We start from the raw sequence: 22535 nt of genomic DNA, 5'->3' as shown, positions 1-22535 counted from the left end.
AAGATTTTCACACATAAAGCTTTCAGCCAATGGCCTTTGTCAACAATAGACACACATAAGCACACACACACACACACACACACACACACACACACACACACACACACACACTCATGCAAACGCAGCTGTTGTGTTTGTGTTTGTGTGAGTGCGTGTGTGCGTTTGTGTGTCTATTGTTGACAAAGGCCATTGGCCGAAAGCTTTATGTGTGAAAATCTTTTTGTTGTGCCCCTCTGCAACTCAACGTCTCTGCTATATGGTGAGTGGCAACTTTCCTTCTCATAATATTGTTACATTCCATCCTGGATTTTCCATTGTTTGATGGCAATAAGGTGCTTTTATAGAGCATCTGACTCAGTAACTGTAGTGGCTGAACACATCAGAGAGGTCATATTGAAATGAAATGAGACATTTGTAAGCCCCACTCAGATGACTGCATATTTTTTACTGGAGGGCACCACTAGATGACAAACTAAAGCAGTTTGCTGGTAACTGTCAAGAGACTAAGAGTGAGGGAATGGACTGGGGAGAGAGAAGAGGGTAGTGCATGATGGGAACTAGGATTGCATGAATTGTGATTTTACGTGTCATTTTCCATCATTTCAAATAATGTATGGCTATTTGTTTAATTTTTTTAAGAAATTGAAACTCAAATTAGCTTTCAAACACTATGTATCTTCATAAAATTTTTGGAAATAAAGCAATGACAAAGTTGAAAAAATAGAGTTTTATTATTGATGATTACGAAGCAGCGTTCCCCTTTTTGATGTTATAATTGTAACAAGGCAAAAATATGATTTTGATTGACTTAACAGTAGAAGTGACTTTATGTCAGATCGATTTTTCAGACACTATGTCTAAATAAACAAACTGAAAATTCCTAAATATATTGATGTGGGTTAGTCAGTTATCACCTATTTTGAGATTATGTGCAACAGCTTATTGTAAGTAAAACATCAGTTAATTATTTCATCAGTCTCAAAGGAAGCCATAGCACAGATAGAAGATATTTGCAGACTTCATGGTTTGCATGCAGTCAGTAATGAGTATTGTTTCTTGGACATGCTCTCAAGTAGTTGAGTGATGTAACTGAGTAATTTTCCATTGAGTTAGTGCGTAGCATTGATTTTATTAAATGAATTTTTGTTATACTTTGCCATGGCTCATTTTCTGTTAATAGGTTGAATGTGTATACGCCTCGTTTATTCTGATTGATGGCATCAGTTCTGCTGGGTCCCATTTTGAGATTTGAAGCAAATATTTCCAAAAAGTGAATTTTCATATGAGGTCGTTTTATGGTCAGTTGGTTATAGGGATATTGGCCAACTTTGGAGTGATGACAGTTTAAGTTTGGCTTGGTGTGTTGTGTAGTTCTTTTGAAGCATGTTATCAGAATCACCAGATGCCAAATAATCTGTTACAGTTTTAGCAGGTAGGGACATAACAACGAAACTTTGACAGTGTAAACTGATATCTAACTACTGAACCACCGAGCCACAAGGAGTGTGGTTATTGTAGAGTTCACCACAAGCATTTTGTTATCTTTTGTAATACTCATCTACAAGATTTAACCTTAATCAATTTTGTTGTTGAATGTATATCTCACTTCAGCGTATTTCATGATGTATAATCGGTTGAAATACAGTACAACAATTTTATTTGACAGTGCAAGTTAAAGAAAGAAAAAAGCAGAAAATATACAATCATTAAACACTGAAGCATGTACAAACTTACAGATATAATAAATGGAACACTCAATAGAAAGAGAACATATAAAATGGCCAATGTTATAAGATATTTTGGGAAAATCAGGATAAACTACTTCTATTTGCTAGAAAATGGAAACCTGGTGAGAATAAGATTTGAGAAAAACTTACGTCTGTTGTAGGTGAGCTCGTTGAAGAAGTCCATCAGACATTTACTGACTGGATAAGCCAAGTGACCAGAGTGTATAAAGATAAAAATTATATTGAACTTGAATGGTTGGTGGGTCCCATACCAGTTGAGTAAGTTTTTCGTGTCTTCTATCTAGCAACTTTATTAAATATTACTTCAGCAGGTTTTATAACATGATTTATTTGTCATTACTTTCATTTTCAGTGATGGTATTGGAAAAGAAGTGATCACTCGCATAGCAACAGACTTAGTGAACAATAACACATTTTATACTGACTCAAATGGTAGAGAAATGTTGAAAAGGGCAATCAACTTCAGACCTACATGGGACTTAGAGGTTTATGAACCAATTTCTGGAAATTACTATCCTATAACTTCAAAAATATTTATAGAGGATGTGTCTAGAGGACTAAAATTAGCTATTTTGAATGACAGAGCACAAGGAGGATCCAGCCTGAGAAATGGAGAAATTGAAATAATGGTATGTTTGTCAGATGTTCCTAGCAGTTAATGTGCTTTGTATTTTACATACTTTTGTTAATTATGCATCCTAGAGTTTCAGAAATTAATAAAATAGAACAGAATAGAAGTTTATTGTCATACAATTTCAAGCCATTGACTTAATGTACAGGAGGCTCGTCAAATACAAAAACTGGCTTACAATTTTCCTTATAATATCAGTAGTATAATATACAGTACTGAATAATTATGTAATTAAGCAATTAATAATTTTTCTTCAAAAGTAAAAAACTTTTAAAAATTAACAGTCGTAAGTACTTTCTCTCTCCTGATCAAAGTTTCAGGTTGTCATTTAGAAATTCTTCCACTGAATAGTAACATTTCTGAACTAGTTTCTAATGTTAGGTTTTTTTCAGTGTTTCTAAATTTCTGCTGAGCAATTCTCTTCCTTTCACTTTGTTATAAATTTTCATACCCTTATAATGTGGATTTTGAGCATAACTTAACTAATATAAACTTGGACTTAGCAATTCTTTAAAATGTTTATAAATATACAGAGCCTTAGAAAAAAAGTTGAATATATTTGTGGTAATACTCATCAAAGCAAGAAACCTGGTAATTTTTTAGGATTCCAGGAATTTTTAATTGTTTTAGTTTTCAGTTAAATTTTTGTAATTTCGACTGGTAAGAACCGATACTCTAACAAAGGATATTACTGTATTCTGCACTGCAAAATAATACTTCTACAATAAAACATAAATGAGAGATGAAAACAAAAATAATTTAAATTGCAAAGGAAATGCGCCATATACAAGTATGACACACAGTGCTCATACAAGTGTCTGCCAACAGCAAAATTTGTCAAAGGCCTTAGGAAGACTATGGAATGCTTCATAACAACAAATTGCCTCTGATGAGCGTGAAGTCACAACTGTTACGAGCGGGCTCATGCGCATGCGCAGGGGAGTCACGTTTGAGCAGTAGATTCTCCCGCTTCTGGCTACAGGAATGTGGCTATTGGCTGTGCTAGCAGTCGCAGCAAGCAGCTAGATGCAACCGGGAATAGGGGGCACCAAATTCATATTCTGGAGGGAAAAAAAACTTGGTTCACAAAGCGCCTAGCATCCAGCACACATTTATCTATCAATTATTTAGAAATGCTTCCCTGTTGGTTTTTGAACACATCTTAAGTTGATTTCTGAATAAATCATAAGTTGATTTTTGAAAGCATGCATAGTGTACACGATGTCTCTGTCAGGAGAATCCTCGTCACATCTAGAAATAAACTTTCTGCAGATGAAAGTGGTCGGGGCTATACGAGCAAAATGGAGTAAAGCCGAGCGGATGAATGCCAATTGCTGTCTGATTATGTGGTTGACTGGGTTTGCAAATGATCAGCATTGTTATAATTACTAGCAAATTCCATAGATTCAGACTACCAGAATGGAAATAAATGACTGACAGGAATAACAGGTGAGAAAGATTACGTAATATCTTCTCGGTGTACCCGAGAAAATGAAATTTTGACAGAAAATTTTTGGCCAGGTCGCTACACAAGTAAGGACCAGTTGTACAGCTTAAGTTCTATTCTACATCTACATCTACATCCATACTCCGCAAGCCACCTGACGGTGTGTGGCGGAGGGTACCTTGAGTTCCTCTATCGGTTCTCCCTTCTATTTCAGTCTCATATTGTTCGTGGAAAGAAGGATTGTCAGTATGCCTGTGTGTGGGCTCTAATCTCTCTGATTTTATCCTCATGGTCTCTTCACAAGATATACATAGGAGGGAGCAATATACTTCTTGACTCCTTGGTGAAGGTATGTTATCGAAACTTCAACAAAAGCCCGTACCGAGCTACTGAACGTCTCTCCTGCAGAGTCTTCCACTGGAGTTTATCTATCATCTCCGTAACACTTTCGTGATTACTAAATGATCCTGTAACGAAGCGCGCTGCTCTCCGTTGGATCTTCTCTATCTCTTCTATCAACCCTATCTGGTACAGATCCCACACTGCTGACCAGTATTCAAGAGTGGGTGAACAAGCGTACTGTAACCTACTTCCTTTGTTTTCGGATTGCATTTCCTTAGGATTTTTCCAACGAATCTCAGTCTGGCATCTGCTTTACCGACGATCAACTTTATATGATCATTCCATTTTAAATCATTCCTAATGCGTACTCCCAGATAATTTATGGAATTAACTGCTTCCAGTTACTGACCTGCGAAATTATAGCTAAATGATAAGGGATCTTTCTTTCTATGTATTCACAGCACATTACACTTGTCTACATTGAGATTCAATTGCCATTCCCTGCACCATGAGTCAATTTGCTGCAGATCCTCCAGCATTTCAGTAGAATTTTCCATTGTTACAACCTCTTGATACACCACAGCATCATCCGCAAAAAGCTTCAGTGAACTTCCGATCTCATCCACAAGGTCATTTATGAATATTGTGAATAGCAACGACACTCCCCTGTGGCACACCTGAAATCACTCTTACTTGTGGAAGTAATGCGGAAAATGTGTTTTACGAACAAGTAATACCGGAATAGACGCAATCAGATCAAGAAACCACACCAGTCGTGGGTATTATTTGTGTTAACAGCTTTTTCAGTATTAGATAACATTTCGATTTTTCATATAGTGAGTCATTTGATGAGCTTTTATGAGGTAATAGATTCCTTCACAGAAAGGAAAGAATGCCATATAAAGCTATAGCAAGATTAGACAGACAAAAATGCTAGGAGCTAAGGATTGAAGAAATGTGTACTTTGTTGCTTGTCTCTTTTCTTTATTGGTTTTATGTATACAATATTTAATTTTATGTCACACAAAACAGCCAGTTATTAGCTAATAGGCAATAAAGAGTGCTACTTTTCTGAAGATTTTTTGTTCTCACAATTACAAATAATCCCATCCGCTAGTAATTGCGAGATTTTTTTTTAAAGAGGTGCAGGCTGTCAAACCAGCCTACTTGGAGCAGGAGAGGCACCACAGGACATTTCAATTTCCACTGTCCTGAATATAGTTTGATGGCATCCATTACAAAATATACACGTTTCAATTCCACAGAACGAAATACGGTGACGTCGATAGAAGAATGCTGTGTGAAAATGTGTGGCACTGCACTTTGGCACACTTAATACCAAACAACATGTCTTACATTTCCTTGAAGATGTATGTCTTATGTTTCAGACTTTACAGAAAGATGTGCGCTACAAGATGAACATATTTTTGAAAATTCGATTTTTTTTTTTTAATATTGACTCGGTTCGCAAATATCGTAGATCCGGGGCTGATGCACAAAGCAGCCTGAGTTACAGTGGGTAGTCTCCATGTGACCCATGATTACATTTAGTGATTTTGCTGTTTCCCCTTCGTTTACTCTCAGGTCAAATGAAAACAAAACAGATATCTGTGGCCGGGAGTTATCAAGCGAATTAAAATACATTCACATAATTATGGAAGGCTAAAATATGTCATTAGTTTCAGATTTTATTTTATTTCTTCCTTTCTTACTGTCAAGCATTACCGTATTTACTTGAATCTAAGCCGCACTTTTTTTCCGGTTTTTGTAATCCAAAAAACCGGCTGCGGCTTAGAATCGAGTGCAAAGCAAGCGGAAGTTCTGAAAAATGTTGGTAGGTGCCGCCACAACTAACTTCTGCCGTCGAATATATGTAGCACTACACAAGCATGCTTTGTGGGCACAAAGATAAATACTGGCGCCAAAACCTTTTTTTTTTTCTCCGTCCCGAGTTTCGACCACTGCATTTTCATACATTGTCCAACGAAGTAAATACAAATTCTGTATTGTTCATCTTCGAATGTAGCAGAATTTCAATGTACTACGAAAATCCGACTGGCAAGACTGTTAGGGATGTTTGTCAATATGGCCAACTCTACGTTCCGAGTTTTTTCCTACCCGTGAGGAGAGATGGTTGCTAATAGGAACCTGATGAAATGTGAATCACATGCAGTATTCTCTTCACCATAAGAATAATACGAAAATAAACATTTTGCCATGTATTCTTTCATGTTTGCTGCTCTCATTTAAATCCTGTCTGCCTAATAAACTACGAAACTAGAGTGAAACAACAGCAAACGCGGAAGAATATACGTATCGTGTCATGTTTATATTCGTATTATTCTTATGCCTAATAGTGATATAGTCAGAAATGAAGCACGGCAACTGACTAGATTTTAAATGTAAGATGACTAATTTCTGTGCAGAATTTGATGTACTAAAGAAGCGGCCTCAAAGATTTTCAAATGGAGAAAAATTTGCGCCATTGTTTCGCTAATGAGACGATTCCTCTTCTTCTTCTTCTTCTTCTTCTTCTTCTTCTTCTTCTTTTTTTTTTTTTTTTTTTTTTTTTTAAAAAAAAAACAAGTGGCAGTAGCGCGCACAAAAGCAAGTCAGGCTGCGAGCGGCGACAGGCCGTACACACGCACTATCAGAATGCGAAAAACAATGCATGACACAGTACAGTAATGCATTTTCAGCTTAGAGTGACGTAAACACCTATAACAAAGAAAACGGCACTTATCAGATCAAAGCAAAATAAGCAATCGATTCAAACCAGACGAAGCACGTGAAAAAGGAAGGGTACCTGTATAAATACGGACGGAGCGCCTGACGCATAGCAATGGCTACCTGGTAAAGCTGAACTGCTAAGCTTACGACTCGAACCAAACTACTGTAGCTGTATCGTCTTTCATTCGACCTAAATTGTGTCTCATATTACAATGGACCAACTTTGTTTCGATTTGGAGGTGCGGCCTAAAACTTTTCTCTCCCCTTGAATTTCGAGTCTCAAATTTCAGGTGTGGCTTAGATTCGGGAAATATTTTTTTCCTTTATTTCGAGTCTCATTTTTCAGGTGCGGCTTAGATTCGAGTGCGGCTTAGATTCGAGTAAATACGGTAGTCTCCTTGCAGAAGAATGAAGTTATTTTTGTCTGTTTGCTAAGGAAATTTGACTATTATTAACCTTCTCCAGTGAGGCAGTCAGTGTATTTGAAACCAAATGTATTTGAAATGAAATATTAACTTCCACAGTACTGGCTAGTTTCAACTGTTCGCTGCATTTCGAGTGCACATTTTCATCTTCCAGCACGTATGGAGTTATGCCATAATAAAGAACCAAACATGATATAATACAGTTCTGGTGCTCCAAGAAAATTTACATCCCAAAAACCACACTGAAAAGCTTAATATCAGGTCGAGGTCTACTTGATTTGGAATGTGGACATACGAATGTGCACTTAAGTATGCACTTTAAATGTGCACATTTTAGTTATGGTGCACGAAGTTCCGATGCTTTTGGAGTATCATCTGATGTCTTGTTTCTTTTATGACATAATGTATGATCTTTCAATGTTTTACAAGTACTTACATACAGTCTTCCTGTGTCTTGGTAGCCGCACAAGCGCTGTGACGCCTCTTATCTGTGCTCTCTGGCAACTGCTGAAACGAACTTATTTCTAACGGGTCACGGGAAAATATTGCGAATCGTGGTTTGAAAAGCATCACTTTCAAAGTAAATATCCTTTTATATAAGTTGAACTATGTGCAAGAATGTACCATGAATATCTTAAATCACAGAGCGTTTGACTCTCCTTTAAAAATCAGCTTTTTGATGACTAGCCATTTAGAAGAATTTCGAACCCTGAAGATCAGACATATGTCATTATTAAAAATTTTACTGGCACATTTGTGTGATATATCTTAAAGCATAACATGCGCAAAAAGGATCAACATTGTATGTGAAAGCTTAGCTTCTCTTGCAGCTTATTACCCTTAGAGATCAATATTATATGTGAAAACTTTGCTTTTCTTGTAGCAACACTAGGTATATTAATTTAAACTATTAACTTTACCTGTTTGTGTGTTCATGCTACTTATCAGTGATGTTGCTGTTGGCTGACTACATCATGTGTCCCATGCTCTGAATATCCGCTGTCATCGGCTGCCGAGATCACAGGACATGAGCTATGACTGGCTTACAGAAATGCATCACAATCTCAATTTCAATGATTCGGAAAGGAACATGTGGTGTATGGCAGAATTTCAATGTATACATTTGTAATACGAAAATACACAATGTACATTTTGCTGCACATAAAAGATATTTCCAAAATGCGTCTTTTTCTCTGACTTTCATTTTCTAAAGTGCCGGTAAACTCTATGCCCGTGTATAAAACCTTAACCATTCAAAGGATTGTTGGTGTAATGGTTCAGGGATTCTGAACTGGAGCAAATTCATTTGCCACGAAGACCTAGGCTGTAGGGAAGGGACCGTTTGATGTGGAACGGGTGGCAGCTGTCATAATGGAGGTACTGTTGCTTGTTGGTGGGTTTGATGTGGACGGACGTGTGAAGCTGGCCATTGGACAGGTGGAGGTCAACGTCAAGGAAAGTGGCATGGGATTTGGAGTAGGACCAGGTGAATCTGATGGAACCAAAGGAGTTGAGGTTGGAGAGGAAATTCTGGAGTTCTTCTTCACTGTGAGTCCAGATCATGAAGATGTCATCAATAAATCTGTACCAAACTTTGGGTTGGCAGGCCTGGGTAACCAAGAAGGCTTCCTCTAAGCGACCCATGAATAGGTTGGGGTATGAGGGGGCCATCCTGGTACCCATGGCTGTTCCCTTTAATTGTTGGTATGTCTGGCCTTCAAAAGTGAAGAAGTTGTGGGTCAGGATGAAGCTGGCTAAGGTAATGAGGAAAGAGGTTTTAGGTAGGGTGGCAGGTGATTGGCGTGAAAGGAAGTGCTCCATCGCAGCGAGGCCCTGAACGTGCAGAATATTTGTGTATAAGGAAGTGGCATCAGTGGTTACAAGGATGGTTTCCGGGGGTAACAGATTGGGTAAGGATTCCAGGTGTTCGAGAAAGTGGTTGGTGTCTTTGATGAAGGATGGGAGACTGCATGTAATGGGTTGAAGGTGTTGATCTACGTAGGCAGAGATACGTTCTGTGGGGGCTTGGTAACCAGCTACAATGGGGCAGCTGGGATGATTGGGTTTGTGAATTTTAAGAAGTAGGTAGAAGGTAGGGGTGCGGGGTGTCGGTGGGGTCAGGAGGTTGATGGAGTCAGGTGAAAGGTTTTGTAGGGGGCCTAAGGTTCTGAGGATTCCTTGAAGCTCCGCCTGGACATCAGGAATGGGATTACCCTGGCAAACTTTGTATGTGGTGTTGTCTGAAAGCTGACGCAGTCCCTCAGCCACATACTCCCGACGATCAAGTACCACGGTCGTGGAACCCTTGTCCGCCGGAAGAATGATGATGGACTGGTCAGCCTTCAGATCATGGATAGCCTGGGCTTCAGCAGTGGTGATGTTGGGAGTAGGATTAAGGTTTTTTGAAGAAGGAATGAGAGGCAAGGCTGGAAGTCAGAAATTCCTGGAAGGTTTGGAGAGGGTGATTTTGAGGAAGAGGAGGTGGGTCCCGCTGTGACGGAGGACGGAACTGTTCCAGGCAGGGTTCAATTTGGATAGTGTCTTGGGGATTTGGATCATTAGGAGTAGGATTAGGATCATTTTTCTTCGTGGCAAAGTGATGTTTCCAGCAGAGAGTATGAGTGTAGGACAGTAAATCTTTGACAAGGGCTGTTTGGTTGAATCTGGGAGTGGGGCTGAAGGTGATGCCTTTGGATAGGACAGAGGTTTCGGATTGGGGGAGAGGTTTGGAGGAAAGGTTAACTACTGAATTAGGGTGTTGTGGACTCCTTACCCTCTCCCTTAAAACCCACATCCTTTCATCTTTCCCTCTCCTTCCTTCTTTCCTGATGAAGCAACCGTTGCTTGCGAAAGCTTGAATTTTGTATGTTTGTGTTTGTTTGTGTGTCTATCGACCTGCCAGCACTTTCGTTTGGTAAGTCACATCATCTTTGTTTTATATATATAAACAAAGATGATGAGACTTACCAAACAAAAGCGCTGGCAGGTCGATAGACACGCAAACAAAAACATACACACAAAATTCAAGCTTTCGCAACAAACGGTTCCTTCGTCAGGAAAGAGGGAAGGAGAGGGAAAGAAGAAAGGATGTGGGTTTTAAGGGAGAGGGTAAGGAGTTATTCCAATCCCGGGAGTGGAAAGACTTACCTTAGGGGGAAAAAAGGACAGGTATACACTCGCACACACACACACACATATCCATCCGCATATACACAGACACAAGCAGACATTTGTAAAGGCTATTTCGTTGTGGAGGTGTTGTAAGGGTGACATGGTATTAGAAGGTGGAAAGTGTAACATGTGGCTGAAATGAAAATGAAAATAAATATAAAAATATATGGGGAGAGATAAAGGTGAACTAGAAAGCAAATGGAGATCTGGCGTGAAAAAAGGCGAAAAAGTGTTGGTTAGAGCTGGGCTATGTTGATCCTGTGGTGAAATGGTGCAGGTAGACAACGATGTGCATAAAGGTTAGGTGTTTGTGTTGCCGCCAAAACACGTTAAAGGGTGGAGAAATTCGGGAAAATTTCGAAAAAACTACGTGAAGATGTATTAAAAGGAGTGGTTTGGTGGTGGCAGATTATGGAAATGAGGCTAACAATTGTCTGATGAAGAAATAATGACGTTAAAACCTGTGGGAAGCGGCTAAAAATGATCGGTGATGTGAGAAAAACGGAAATGGAAATAAAGCAAAAGTTATTAGAACTAGCCGAAAAGGTTGTTTAATAGGTGAAAGGAACTGTTTGTGAATTAGAAACGGTGGATTTTATAGCAGCGGTAGTGTTGAAAGCAGAAAAAAAAATTTTTTTGGTTGTGGTTTGGAAGTGGGTTACATATTATTACGTATTATGCATTATTGAGTATATATCGGCGGGATAAAATAGTATAGTAGATTACGGTAAAAAGGAGAAGGTGAATACAAAGTGAAACTACTGGCAAAAACAGAAGGAGGAAATAAGACGACAGAAAATACTTCGAAATGTAACAGTGACAATAACAAACGTAATTGTTGGGTTCAAATTAATGATATGAATATAATAGAGGAAAACAAATGTCTGCTTTTGTCTTGTGTATATGCGGATGGATATGTGTGTGTGTGCGAGTGTATACCTGTCCTTTTTCCCCCTAAGGTAAGTCTTTCCGCTCCCGGGATTGGAATGACTCCTTACCCTCTCCCTTAAAACCCACATCCTTTCGTCTTTCCCTCTCCTTCCCTCTTTCCTGACGAAGCAACCGTTTGTTGCGAAAGCTTGAATTTTGTGTGTATGTTTGTGTTTGTTTGTGTGTCTATCGACCTGCCAGCATTTTTGTTTGGTAAGTCTCATCATCTTTGTTTTTAGATATATTTTTCCCACGTGGAATGGACCAGAGCCACTTCCTCATCTCCTCAAACCCAGAACCTCCCACAGAAGAACCCCAAAAGTGCCCCACTTGTGACAGGATACTTTCCAGGACTGGATCAGACTCTGAATGTGGCTCTCCAGCAGGCATACAACTTCCTAAAACCGTGCCCTGAAATGAGATCCATCCTTCATGAAATCCTCCCCACTCCACCAAGAGTGTATTTCCACCATCCACCTAACCTTCGTAACCTCTTGGTTCATCCCTATGAAATCCCCAAACCACCTTCCCTACCCTCTAGCTCCTACCCTTGTAACTGCCCCCCGGTGTAAGACCTGTCCCATGCACCCTCCCACCACCAACTACTCCAATCCTGTAACCCGGTAGGTGTACACGATCAAAGGCAGAGCCACGTGTGAAAGCACCCATGTGATTTACCATTTGACATGCCTACACTGTGAAGGCTTCTATGTGGGAATGGCCAGCAACAAACTGTCCATTCGCATGAATGGACACAGGCAGACAGTGTTTGTTGGTAATGAGGATCACCCTGTGGCGAAACATGCCTTGGTGCACGGCCAACACATCTTGGCACAGTGTTACACTGTCTGGGTTATCTGGATACTTCCCACTGACACCAACCTGTCAGAACTCCGGAGATGGGAACTTGCCCTTCAGTATATTCTCTCTTCCCGTTACCCACCAGGCCTCAATCTCCACTAATTTCAAGTTGCCGCCGCTTGTACTTCACCTGTCATTCAACAACATCTTTGCCTCTGTACTTCCACCTCAACTGACATCTCTGCCCAAACTCTTTGCCTTTACAAATGTCTGCTTGTGTCTGTGTATGTACGGATGGATATGTGTGTGTGTGCGAGTGTATACCTGTCCTTTTTTCCCCCTAATGTAAGTCTTTCCACTCCCGGGATTGGAATGACTCCTTACCCTCTCCCTTAAAACCCACATCCTTTCGTCTTTCCCTCTCCTTCCCTCTTTCCTGATGAAGCAACTGTTTGTTGTGAAAGCTTGAATTTTGTGTGTATGTTTGTGTTCGTTTGTGTGTCTGTCGACCTGCCAGCACTTTCATTTGGTAAGTCACATCATCTTTGTTTTTAGGTATATTTTTCCTTCATGGATTGTTTCCTTCTATATATATATATATATATATATATATATATATATATATATATATATATATATATAAACAAAGATGCGTCGATACACACACAAACAAACACAAACATACACACAAAATTCTAGCTTTCGCAACCAACGGTTGCCTCGTAAGGAAAGAGGGAAGGAGAGGGAAAGATATGGGGGGATGGATATGTGTGTGTGTGCGAGTGTACACCCATCCTTTTTTCCCCCTAAGGTAAGTCTTTCCGCTCCCGGGATTGGAATGACTCCTTACCCTCTCCCTTAAAACCCAAATCCTTTCGTCTTTCTCTCTCCTTCCCTCTTTCCTTACGAGGCAACCGTTGGTTGCGAAAGCTAGAATTTTGTGTGTATGTTTGTGTTTGTTTGTGTGTGTATCGACGTGCCAGCGCTTTCATTTGGTAAGTCAAACCATCTTTGTTTTTAGATATATTTTTCCCACGTGGAATGTTTCCTTCTAAGATATATATATATATATATATATATATATATATATATATATATATATATATACACACACACACACACACACACACACACACACATTGGCATGTTGATTGTCACACATCCAAACACACACACAAAATTCAAGCTTTCGCAACCAAAGGTTGCTTCGTCAGGAAAGAGGGAAGGAGAGGGAAAGACGAAAGGATGTGGGTTTTAAGGGAGAGGGTAAGGAGGCATTCCAATCCCGGGAGCAGAAAGACTTACCTTAGGGGAAAAAAAGGACAGGTATACACTCGCACACACACACATATCCATCTGCACATATACAGACACAAGCGGACATTTGTAAAGGCAAAATCTGCCCAAACTCTTTCCGCTCCCTGGATTGGAATGACTCCTTACCCTCTCCCTTAAAACCCACATCCTTTTGTCTTTCCCTCTCCTACCCTCTTTTTTGACGAAGCAACCGTTGGTTGCGAAAGCTTGAAATTTTGTGTGTGTGTTTGTGTGTTTTTTATTGTGTCTATCTACCAGTGCTTTCCCGTTTGGTAAGTCATGGAATCTTTGTCTTTAAACCATTAGTTGTTTGTGTTTGTGTGTTTGCACTACTTAAGTGGAGTTGCTGCTTGGTGACTAAATCACGTGTCTTATGCTCTGAATATCTGCTGTTGGCTTAAAAAAAGGTCATCACAATTTCAATTTTAATGCTTCAGAAACTAACATGCTGTGTTTGATGGAAATTGAATTTATACTTTCTTTATGCAAAAATATGCAGTGCACACATTGCTGCAGATCAAAGATCTGATGGGGCATTTTCAGTGAAGTGACTGAATGCTTGTAGAGGCAGTGCGTCCCATTCTTTTTAACTCCCCCCCCCCTCCCCCTACACACACACACAGAGTCATTGTGGTAGCTTGACTGCTACCAGCAGTTGTTTCCACTCATTTTATGTGATTTTTTACAACCAACCTCCACAATGCTGGACGATCCCTGTCCGTGAGTACCAGAGGTCTACCTGGTTTTGATTTGGCTATGCTTGTTCCTTCACATTTCCACTTTGTGGTCACAGCTGAGACTGGTAGCTTTAGAAGGGTTAAACTGTACCTCAAGGATTTTGTTACTCAGGTGGCACTCAGTGACCAGTCCACATTCAAAATCACACAGCTCTCATTACCATCACATTCTGCTGTTACTGCCTCTGTGCTGACAACACAATACTCCCTCCATTCCACATCCATGAGGATCTCCTCAGCATGGATCTATGGAACGAAAAACTAATCTAATCTTCTTTTATCTTGGCAAGTCAATTTCTAGGGACAGCTAGTGGTCAGTTCTGCATTACACAATGTTGTCGAGATACTTTTTATCAGATAGTGTACTATAGTATCTGTAGAAGGAACATAGTATATCAGGGACCAATGACCTTAGCAGTCTGATCCCTTTAATCCCACAAACCAACCAATCAACATATTATATCTATCTTGTTGTGACAGTACATGTGTATTCTTGTTCTATGGCCTGTTCTGTATCCTTGCATATTTTCACCATGGCTCTGTGAACCAAGAACAATATATAATCAAATCCAACTTATATCAACAATGCACAGACACTACCAGATCATGTCTTCAATGCATGTCAGCATGTACAGCAGAAACTATGTCAACTTCAAAGAGTAGTATGTGTTTCTGCATCTTCATTTATTTAACTTGTTTTTGTTATTTCTGTGAGTACTACCGCCTCTGAAAGTACTCAACATATTTTTAACACCCTGTACATTAGATATCAAAGTGAGTGTAATGAAAACTGAGGCATGTACACAAAAGATATGGCTTTCACTTTCATCATATAAAATTATCTGAAAATGAAAATTATAGTGGACCAAAAAGCAATGTTATTAAAGCAACTCTCATTTGTAACACAGGTACATCGTCGTCTGTTGTATGATGATGGGAAAGGCGTTGGTGAAGCACTTGAAGATGAAGCATTTGGTAAGGGCCGAATTGCAAGAGGGAAGCATTATTTGGTTGTAGGCCCAATTGAAGGATCTGGAAACATGAGCCTTGCAGCCCAAGAGAGACTGCTGGCACAAGAGAAGTTGCTGAGCCCATGGGTTTTTGTTACTCCACTAAGCATGTCATTTGATGAATGGACATCTTACACTACAGAGGTAACAACAGTACACATAGTAGCTGCAGGTTGACTTTCATATCTTTTGTAGGTCTATTATCCATACAGTTTTGCAAGAGTGATGTGACAAATATGCACTCATGAAGATTAAGATAAATATGGTAACTAATCCTGATTATACATAGTGTTTATTCTAATAATTGTAACTAATGTTTGGCATTGATACCTAGAACCAAAACAAAATATTCCTGTGAAAGTAAATCTTTCTTTGCAGTGGTAGTGAGATGTAGGCAATTACACAAAATGTCATTCCGTGAAAGAATATACGAGAGTTGAATCAAAAGTAATGCCTCTGCCTTCATTAATTGGGTTTATATGGGAATATTTTAATAAGTCAAATACAGAAATAATCTTTAGAATGTGACCTTTAATTACCAATATTCACTTTTCCACATAATTGGATACATTTTTGCCAACGATGAACAAGTTTTCCATAGCAGTCACAGAAGAAGTTGACACACTGTTTCGGCAACCACAGTCTCACAGTTCTCCGGGTCAAAATGCTGTACCCAGGTTTTGTCTAATGTCACAATTGAATGGAGAAAGATGTCACCTTGATTCTCGTAATACAAGAGGAGTTCATGGCAAATTTCAAACTAAGTTTTCCGCACCGCGGATATAACCAGCATCCAAAGAATGTAGGCAAATAAAGTCCATGTCCTGGATGCAGCATGATGGGAGATCTTTCACCGGGTTGCGGATCACGTCAACAAGATTTTTATGATCAGAACAGATGGTGAAAGTGCATCCTTTGATGTCGCTCCTGAAAGGTTTGACTGCCTCATAAACCATGAGGAGCTTGCGGTCAAAGGCCGACCATTTACACTGACTCCTCATAAGCTTTTTTGAGAAGAAAGACAGTGGCTGCATTGAGTCTGCAGTGTGCTGTTGGAGGACAGCACCTACTGCCGACTCACTAGCGTCGGTAGTGATAGAAATCCATGTCTTGGGGGTCGGGGTGCGGGGAAGTGATAGCCTGCGCGATGGCTGATTTCAGATTGTTGAAAGCATCCGGCATGGGCCTAGTCCAGTGCAGTTTATGCTTTCCATTTGTATCTTTACCGGAGAGGGCGTCAGTTAGTGCCCACTGGATGGAGACAGTATATGTTGCTGATAAAAGTTCACCACCCCTAGGAAAGGCACAGTTGTGTGTAATCATCGGGGAGAGGCAGAGCGAGGATGTACACGATTCGTGAGTCAGTAGGGCAGGGGCCATCGCCCGAGATCGTACGGCCAAGGAAGGTAACAGTTGTGGAACAGAGCTGCGATTTGTCACCATTAATAACCACGCCGTTGGCCACAAGAGCTGCACGAAATGCATCAAAGTGAAATTTGCGTTCCTCCATAGATGAGGAAAAGATGTCATCTGAATAGGCAAAAGCGAAAGTAAGTGGTAGCAAAATCGAATCAATGAAACATTGCCACGTCTGTGCAGCATTTTTTAAGCCATATGTCATGAAGCAGTATTTGAAAAGGCCAAAAAGCATAATGATTGCCATTTTCGTGCATCGGAATTTGGTGATGTGCCTTCACATAGTCCAATGCAGAAAAGAACTTTGAGCCCTGCAGGAACTGCAACAAAACCTGTATATGAGGATTAAGGGACCTGTAGTCACCGCACATGCGGAGTGAACCATCTTTCTTAGACACCAGGTGAATGGGGGAGGACCAGTTGCTGTCAGAAGGTCGGAGAACACCAAAAGCCAGTAAATCCTGAACTATCTCTTTCGCTAGCAACAGTTTGGTAGCATTACGATGTCAAGCTTTGTGACGTATGGGCGGGCCATCCGTAGTGAGAATTCGGTGGCAGGTGCCATTGCCGATTGCTGAGACCCGCGAAGGGAGGCACGCGTGATGGGGTGAGAGGGGGGAGGGGGTACGAGAGGCGGCGGTTGACTGACCTCGGAGTGCCAGGATGGCGTATACCGAGCTTCGGCAGTAGGCGGCGGCTGAGCCAGCGACACAATAGCCCTGGAAAGTGAGTGATTCCGCAAAGTGGGGACATGGACGTCTGAGCCAGACCGCAGTGATGTGGGTGCTGCCTAGGTGGGAGACGATGACAGTGGGTGTGGCGCGATGGCCACACAATGTGAAGAATCCCCGCGAAGCAGGGGCAGGTGCGTCCTGTAGGTCCAACTGCGTCCGCACAGAACTGACAGCAGGAAAGGCGCAGCTCAACACGGGAGCGGGGCAGAGCGAAGACACTGTAGGAGAGGGAGGCTGCGTAGACGAGAACGGCTCTGCAGAGAGGCAGCATAAGGTAACCTGTGCAAGAGCCAGTTCAGCAGAGGCAGTAGCAATGCACGAGCATAACTCCGTGTTACGAGTGGGTAGCCCATCGATCTGCTTGCAGATGTCCGATAAATGAGAGAGGTGAGCCGTAATATCTTCGAGCAGAGAAGCACGTGTGGAAAGTGTGGCCGTGGATGCAGAGAGCGAGGGTGTGCCGTACCCGTTAGAGCACGAAACAGTAGAACCAGATTTCCAGTGGAGCGTAGCAGCTTGTAGGTCCGGATAAAGCTCTTAATTGTGTAGAAAGTCCAACCCGATCTCAGATTCGTCCACATCGACAACGTGGAAGGTCCGAAGAAATGTCGCACCCGGGGACAGGTGGAGCGACATCTTGATGGAGCCGAGAACTGCGATATGAGAGTATTCACAGTGATCAGTGCACGATTAGCAGGAGAAAGCGTGTTGCTCACATGCTTAGCCGGGATATTGCTGACTTTTGTGCCGGCATCGACGAGAAAGCGTGTGCCGCCGACAAGTCCGTGACATAGAGGCGCCGTGCCATCGGTGCAAGCAGTGCGACGTCTGAAGGTAGGTGCCGTCGATGATCACGGCAGGACGTGGCACCTAATGTGCGTGCCAAGTGTAATGGAACTGACAAATAGACGTCATTTTATTTTATTATACACTAAAGTCGTGTTAAAAAAAAGCTTTTGCTTAAGATAATACTAAGTTAGGTGTTGCGATCAATAATCGATATTGGAATTGTATGTCCTTTGTAGCTTATGACTGTGATCTTTGGTCTACAACAGTTTTTCGGGCACTTGAGTGTTGGCTGCGGTTGAGTGTAGTTGTGTATCTAGTTGTGACAATAAAAGTGTGTTTTTGATACAAAGAAACCGTGGAATACTGCGTCATGATTTCGATAGTCCAGTGATAATTAAAAAACCCGCACCTTTTTCTTGGACCCAGAGCAGCAAAGGAATCATCGCCTAGACAACGAGAAGCCACACGGACAATGCAGACTCAGCAACATCAACAAAGGAGACATCATGGCCAACTCTACTAAAGTATTATACAGCCATTAGCCACACCGTAACGGTGTCCTTATGGAGATAACTTTTCCTGCACAGTAGAGTGGGTTCGTGACAACTGGGGGCTCTTTGCCGGGATTAAGACATTTATATGTACTGGATTGACAAAATCTGTTTTGTGGAAGTCTAATGACCACGTGGTACGAAGAAGTGCTATACATGGAAGTAAAGGGAAATGAAACGAAACAGTAAAGTGGACTAACCACACGAGTGAGGACCCAGACTGAAAATATAAGTACATTTGTTTAGTGCTGTTTATTCCTTTCATTATTTTGTGTGTGAAATTTCACGAAAATGACCATTGTGAAAGAGGAAAGTGGTGCTGAATCCGAGCAGGATTGTGAAAATTTGTTAGTCTTTGGGGTCGTAGACATGCCGATAAAAACGGAAGATGAGTCAGTCAAAGAAGCGGATCAAAGTCTTAATTCATCAGAACGTGAGACGTCAGACATTAAATCACTGTTACAAATGATGGGACAATCGTTAGCTTTAAATCAAACAGTTGCAGCCCACTTACGAGCTAATGAAGAACAATTGCAAAACATGAATCAGAAGGTCGTGGACGGTTTTCGGGTTATAAATCAGAAAGTGTCATGTCTAGAGGTAGCTATGAACAAAAAATTTGATAATGTCTTACTTTGGGGTAATAAACTTCACAACGATATATCAAAGATAGACAAGAAACTTAGCAAGGCAGAAACAAAGATTTTGGCAGTAGAATCCAAAGTGGGAGAAGTAAAATCTAGCCTGAGTAACAAAATTCAGTCTGTAAAAAATGAACTGGTCACAGACAGAGAGAAAAATGCAAAGTTTTTTGTTAATTTTAATGGTCAAATAGATACAGTTTGTGTAAATGTTAAAGCTATGGCAGTAGATCTTGAAAGTAGAGTAGACTCGAAACTAAATGTTGTGAATGATAAAGTGGAAACAGTCAGTAACACAGCAAAACTCCACGAGATTGAAACTAAGACAGATGTTAGTGAATTAAAAAGTACAGTATCAGAGTTAAACCAAAAGTTTGAAATATTTAGCAATGATGTAGCTAACAAAAAATTTACTATGAACACATGTACCTTATTATCCGATATTCCAGTTAAAAACTTTTCTAATGAGTGTAGTTTGCATCCTGTTGACGTTCTGCAGAGTTGTAGAGACAATTTTTTGCCCAATATGAGTGAAAGTTTCAAAATTAAGTTTGTTAAAAAATTTTTGGAGGGGGAATCTTTGTCATGGGCCAATCAAAATTTTTCTATGGACATGTCTTATGCAGAATTTGAAATTGAGTTCTTAAAACGGTTCTGGTCTAAAACTGAACAAGCCAGGATAAAGAGCGAGTTCCTGAATGGGCCAAATTATAGAGAAACACAGGGGACCATGAAACAGTTTTGTAAGAATCAACTGAAGAAACTTGTACATTTGAGTAAACCCTTTGATGAGCTCACACAGATAGTTACAAAAGTTGAAAAAGACTATTTCTTAAACATGGGGAAACCAAAAGCAATCTTGTCGTATAACGGTTCTCAGTTTTTGTCTAAAGTTTGGAAAGCCTTTGTTGATAAATCAGGAATCAAACATGTTCAAATATCTGTATATAATCTGTCATCAAACCCAGCTGAGAGGTATATGCGCGAGATTGGTTGTTTATGTCGTACATATTGCAGTCCTCCTACATGGTATGACCATGTACAAGACTTTGAAGATGTTGTGAATAGCTTGCAGCACACTTCCACAGGATTTTCACCTCATGAAATTATGTTTCATCTAAAACCAGACAACATTATCACTGAACTTGTAGAATTTCCACCATGCACAATGATGACTATGCACGAACATGAAGCCATAGTCAAAGAAACCATAATAAAACGGGGAAAATAGGAAAAGATGACATGATGGCAAGATCAAAGCAATGAAGTTTAAAGTAGGAGATTATGTTTTAGTAAAATCACATGAGAAATCAAAAATTCTAACTTCTGAAATAAAGAAATTCTTTGATATATACATGGGTCCATTCGAGATTGTAGAGCATCCACACCCAAATGCATACCGGTTGGTATATCCTAAATCCAGGAAAGTTCTCGAATTAAGGAATATTGTTTCATTGAAATTGTATAAACAAAAGGGGAAAGACTATTCTGAGAAAGTTAAAAGGTGACTCAACAAAAGTTTTTAACTGGAAATTATGAAATTTTATCTATAAAAATTGTCTGATTTTGATACAGTTTTGTGCCCTTGAAAATGTTTATTATTTGTTTAATATGTATTCACTGTATGAAGTGTTTGCAATGAATTTTCTGTGTAATATGCTAGCCATGTTAGTTTTTGATATTTCTGTATGTTTGTACAACTTGATCGAAGTTTGATAATTTGTGTAATTTTAGTTTAACTCTCACACCACACTTGGTGAGACATCATTTAAAATGCAAGCCACTAATCATCACTAAATCTGTCTTGCAACAATTAAGTTTGTTAAATTTTTTACTCTTAAAGGCAGAGTCCTAATTACTACACACTTAAGTGCTTGAAATGTCCAACTCTACAAGGAGACAATCATTTTCAGTAAACCACATGAATTACTGTATATTTCTCTCTCAACCACTGCAAATGCATAATATTTTTTAATTTTGTTAGATACATACCATTCCAAAACTTTCATCCATGATTCTACCTTTGCACTTTTACTGTGAATATGAACCCTTGTAACAAGCTGCCTGTAACTTTACTTTTGAAAACAATTTAATGTTTTTATCCTTGGAGTAATGTCTTTGCGATAAGATATTTTACACCCAATATGTTAATGAATTTGTATTACATGTTTATTGAATTTATTAGTATTTAAAGAATCTTTTTTTGGACCAGTTCATATCTGTGTAGTATTACTCAGACAGATACTGTAAACTTCTCCCACTAGTTAAACATTACCAGAAGGGTAACTATTTATCCTAACCATGTGCTTACATATAAAAATTATGTAACCAAAAGGTGATCTCTGTATGTGATTGTTAGATAACATGGCATTATAGTCAATGAAGCGATACAAACAGCTAAGCTTTGGAAACAGATGCACTGCAGGACAAGCAGAAATCAGACCTTTTAACGGAAGTTACCTATGCGCAGATGGACAATGTGGGACAGACTGTGAGTAGTGTGAAAAGTGGGCACCAAAAGAAATTAAAACAAGCCTGCAGTTAAAAGTTACAGTCTTTCAATGGTTTCATGTGAAGTGCTACAACATTATGGACTCTTCTAAGTGAAAATTGTGAATCTTCTTTCGTATTTCATTTACTCTAAGGTTAAAAATTGTGTGTTTTCCTTTACTGAGTATAGCAATTTCAGTGTTAGCATAATTCAAAGGAAACAGTCTGATTAAAAATTTTAATTTATTTAAAATCATATTCTTGGCAGTTCCATTATTCTGGTGTCAGAATTTTGTTCACATTTTCATACTTACAAAATTCTTGGGGGGCTATTGTAATGGAACTGACAAATAGATGTAATTTTTTTATTATACACTAAAGTTGTGTTAAAAAAAAGCTTTTGCTTAAGATAATACTAAGTTAGGTGTTGCGATCAATAATCGATATTGGAATTGTATGTCCTTTGTAGCTTATGACCGTGATCTTTGGTCTACAGCGGTTTTTCGGGCACTTGAGTGTTGGCCGCGGTTGAGTGTAGTTGTGTATCTAGTTGTGACAATAAAAGTGTGTTTTTGATACAAAGAAACCATGGAATACTGCGTCATGATTTTGATAGTCCAGTGAT

General features: G+C 39.8%; 1 protein-coding gene across 6 annotated transcripts in view; it reads left to right on the top strand.

Moving 5' to 3' along the window:
• LOC126095120 (lysosomal alpha-mannosidase-like) overlaps positions 1-22535 on the top strand; it is a 292752-nt gene that overhangs the window by 244061 nt on the left and 26156 nt on the right. For all 6 annotated transcript variants that reach the window (XM_049909857.1, XM_049909838.1, XM_049909864.1 and 3 more), the window contains 3 exons: positions 1889-2006; positions 2101-2377; positions 15188-15433. In XM_049909857.1, the coding sequence (XP_049765814.1) occupies positions 1889-2006; positions 2101-2377; positions 15188-15433 (641 nt within the window). The remainder of the gene's footprint in view (positions 1-1888; positions 2007-2100; positions 2378-15187; positions 15434-22535) is intronic.

Source organism: Schistocerca cancellata, chromosome 1 (assembly GCF_023864275.1).
Source record: "Schistocerca cancellata isolate TAMUIC-IGC-003103 chromosome 1, iqSchCanc2.1, whole genome shotgun sequence".
NCBI lineage: Eukaryota > Metazoa > Arthropoda > Insecta > Orthoptera > Acrididae > Schistocerca > Schistocerca cancellata.
Note: the sequence above shows the minus strand (reverse complement) of the source record. Positions and strands in the feature narration are given on the sequence as shown.